The following is a 3,387-nucleotide window of genomic DNA, read 5'->3' on the forward strand; positions in this document are numbered from 1 at the left end:
TTTTTTTTTTTTTTTTTTTTTTTTTTTTTTCTTCTGCCTGTGACGATCAGCACATAACAGAGATCAATTAAAAATACAAGTACACATTTCAATACATCAATGACTAATCAATCAATGCTATTTAGAAGTATGACATAGAGTTTACCTGACTAATCACGAATCCTTTCAACATATTTATGAAGTTATCGTGCCTTTCTCTATCAAGTCTTCCCATTTCAATTCTATTAATTTCCTGCAGTCCCACAAATACTTTAGAATATGATAATAAAGGTAAAAAAGAATATCAATGTCCATATCATGGGTTTAACTAAAGGTTAAAAATTAGCAAAGTCCATATTATACACACTTACACATACCAAAGAATCAAGAAGAATATCTTTGTAGGAGACAGATACTGAGCAGACAAGTAAAACACACACACACAGACACAAGTATTACTCCATAATAATCATAGTTTCACCCAGAAAAGAAAAATACAAGATACCTTTTTGTTGATAAGTAATTTTATTAAAGGCACCACATGCATGCCACAATAATTTTACAAAAAGGCCATGAGGCTCAAGGCCTCTGAAAAGAACAGCACTAGCATCTATATATAATCACACACATATTCTTTATATTTATACTAGCATTTATACCTTGATGCGTTCATATTCTCTGATTGCACAGCTTTTAGCATCCTCAGTGGCTCTAATAGTACCCCTCAATTCATCCAATTTTTGAATCTTTAATTTATCGCCTCCAAATTTTTTTGGTGATGTTGTTTCAAGTTTTTCAGCCTTAGAATTTAGAGAGGACAATTCTGATAGAAGAGTCTGTACTGTTAGTAATGCACTTGACCGATCGGAAAATGCACCATGCACCGCCAACATTAGCCCCAGGTGCTCATGTAGGACATCCTGCAAAACAATATTTAGAACTTTCACACCCTTCTAGTAACAGAAAGTGCAAGGAACTTTCAATGCCAAATTGCCTATGCTATACAATAATGACATTAATTAATCCATTAATGCCCTTCACTGTTTCATATTTTATTTGGTCACCAAAGAGTTATTATAACCACCTTGGTTAGCGTGAGTGGCTATGCAGTCTCATCCCTTAAGAGAGGTTGGGAGTTCAAAACCCCCTCTCGTATGGAAAAACCAATATGGCCAACAGTTTGAACCTTAATTGGGTTAGCCCACTGCATACGGAGATTAGTCTGAGTATCGTACGGGCATAAAGGTGCCTCCTAACTCAGGAGACCTCGTGGTCTAACCAAAAAATAATAGTTATTATCATATGACAAAATTATTTCACTTTGCCAAATATGTATAGAAGGAATGACATAGTTACCAAATGCTTCACAGTCTGTGCATTTAATTCACGGTACAATCTGCTTGATTTGACTGCTGCAGTTGCCACATTTTTCATATCAGCAGCGCGTTCTTTCTGTGTGTTCAACATCGCCCGCTCATTCTCAAATTTTGTCAATTTAAGAAACGCTAGCCCTAATTGTCCCATGGTCTCGGCCATATCTTGTTGTTCTTTAACAAGCAATTCAGCCTAATTTGGAATAATCGTAATCAGATATCAATGAAAAATGATTCCAATCAAGAGAGCAAAATGTAATATCACATGATTGGATGCATAGAATTTTCACTTCATATCTATAAAAGCACAAGCTAAACTGTAAATGATGGCATGCTAGTGACTAGTAGGCTAGTAGCAAGAGTGACATCAAAATATCCCTGAAAGAAACTTTTAAGCTGCTAAATATGCATAAATAAATTCAATAAATAGCATAATATTGAAACAATGGCATTGAGAGAGATGGACAAAAGGCTTGAACCTGCTTCGATGCAGTGGTCAGATTTTGCTCAAGTTCATGCAATCTTTCTTTCTTCTCCAGAAATTCCTTATCATCCTCCTCCAACCGTGGCCTCGAACCACCCCAATCATTTACAACAGACTGTTTCAATTCCCTAAACAATCTCAGCAAATCCCTCCCACCTCTTGACGGTTGCACTACATCCTGTGGCTGAACTGCATTCCTAGAGTCCGGAAAGAACTGCTGTGGGAGCTTGGGTGTCTCATCGAGCACCCTTGATGCCACATCAGTGCTTTGCACCGGAAGCTTACCCTGAACCTGCAAGAAGGCTCTTAATTCATTGCTCTTCTTGATCACAGGATGTGCTGCAAGCCTCTTCAAGTACCTCTCCAATGCAACCCTCCTTTGCTCCACAAATTCTTGTTTTTGCATCACTTGACTCTCCACTACACTCTTGTCTGGCCTGGGGGGAATAAAATACCCTCTGTAAGCTTCATTCAATCTATCCGCCAATACTACTACGTCTTTGAACCGCCTCCGGACACTGAACTCTGATCCACCATATTCCGGTATGTTCGTTTTGGTAGTAATCAAATAGGTGACAAAAGTGTTACCTCCCGGAACAATTGAATTGGAGGACTCCACCTCTTTTTGCGGATTGGAAACCGCAACTTTCAAATGCTCCGAACTCGAGGAAGGGGATCTAGGAAAAATTACCGACTTATCGGAGTCTCCGACGGGGCTCTGCCCGCCATTCGCTTCTTCGCCGGAGCTGGAGAGTTGGTCGAGAGGGTTAAACACTGCATCAGCATAGGATGGAGGCTCAAGATAAGGTTTTTGCGGAGAATTTGATGCTCCGACCGGGGGGAAAAGGAGTGGATCGGCGTCGGCAGGGGTGGCGACGATCGACGGCAATAGGGGGTGTTGGGAGTTGGAAAGCGTAGACATGGCACTTACGTAACTCGCGTAGGATTTCGAGGTCAAATCTTCATCGTTGAGGGTCAAGCTCTCCATTGAAGCCACTCTCGGTGCTCGCAGATGGACTTCACCTTGGTTCTCCGACCCCATCATCTTTTATCTTTTAAAATAAATGAAAAATAATCAAAATTCAGCGAATTTCACGAAAATATCTGCGGAATTTAGATCAAGGATACTGAAACACAAATTCTTAGGGCTTTGATAGCTTGAGGAAGAAATGTACAGGTGGCAGCGATGGAGGCTATCTTGCGCCGTGGGTGTGCATTAGCGGGGTCCAGCAGTAGATGTAAGATGGTAGTAGTGTGGTAGATTGAGAGTTGCGACACTGAATAGAATTGTCATAATCCTAAACCTAACACAAGGTACCTTAAATCTTATACATACATACGTACATAGATACATACATACATATGTGTATAGGGAATGGAGGGTTCAGGTGCGGCTATAGCTTCCCATGCGATTGTGCGGTTACGCACCTAAGGTACAAAGTTTATTATAAATCGCAAGATCGAACAAGATCAACGGTACATAATGGTACACAGGTTCACATTATAACATTGATTCACATTTGAAACTTAACATAGACACAGACACACACA

The 3,387-nt window shown here is 40.0% G+C and overlaps 1 protein-coding gene across 2 annotated transcripts in view; it reads right to left on the reverse strand.

Annotated features, from left to right (window-relative positions):
• LOC116025628 (sorting nexin 2B-like) overlaps positions 1 to 3,114 on the reverse strand; it is a 6,552-nt gene extending 3,438 nt beyond the window's left edge. The window contains exons 1-5 of one of the 2 annotated variants that reach the window (XM_031266931.1): positions 3,012 to 3,114; positions 1,832 to 2,888; positions 1,336 to 1,545; positions 639 to 899; positions 146 to 232 (exon numbers count right to left, since the gene is read on the reverse strand). In XM_031266931.1, the coding sequence (XP_031122791.1) occupies positions 146 to 232; positions 639 to 899; positions 1,336 to 1,545; positions 1,832 to 2,881 (1,608 nt within the window). In that variant the 5' untranslated portion in view covers positions 2,882 to 2,888; positions 3,012 to 3,114. The other variant, XM_031266930.1, reaches the window with a different exon arrangement.
• Between the last annotated feature and the right edge of the window lie 273 nt (positions 3,115 to 3,387).

The sequence above is a fragment of the Ipomoea triloba genome, chromosome 7, assembly GCF_003576645.1.
Source record: "Ipomoea triloba cultivar NCNSP0323 chromosome 7, ASM357664v1".
In the NCBI taxonomy this organism is placed as follows: Eukaryota; Viridiplantae; Streptophyta; class Magnoliopsida; order Solanales; family Convolvulaceae; genus Ipomoea; species Ipomoea triloba.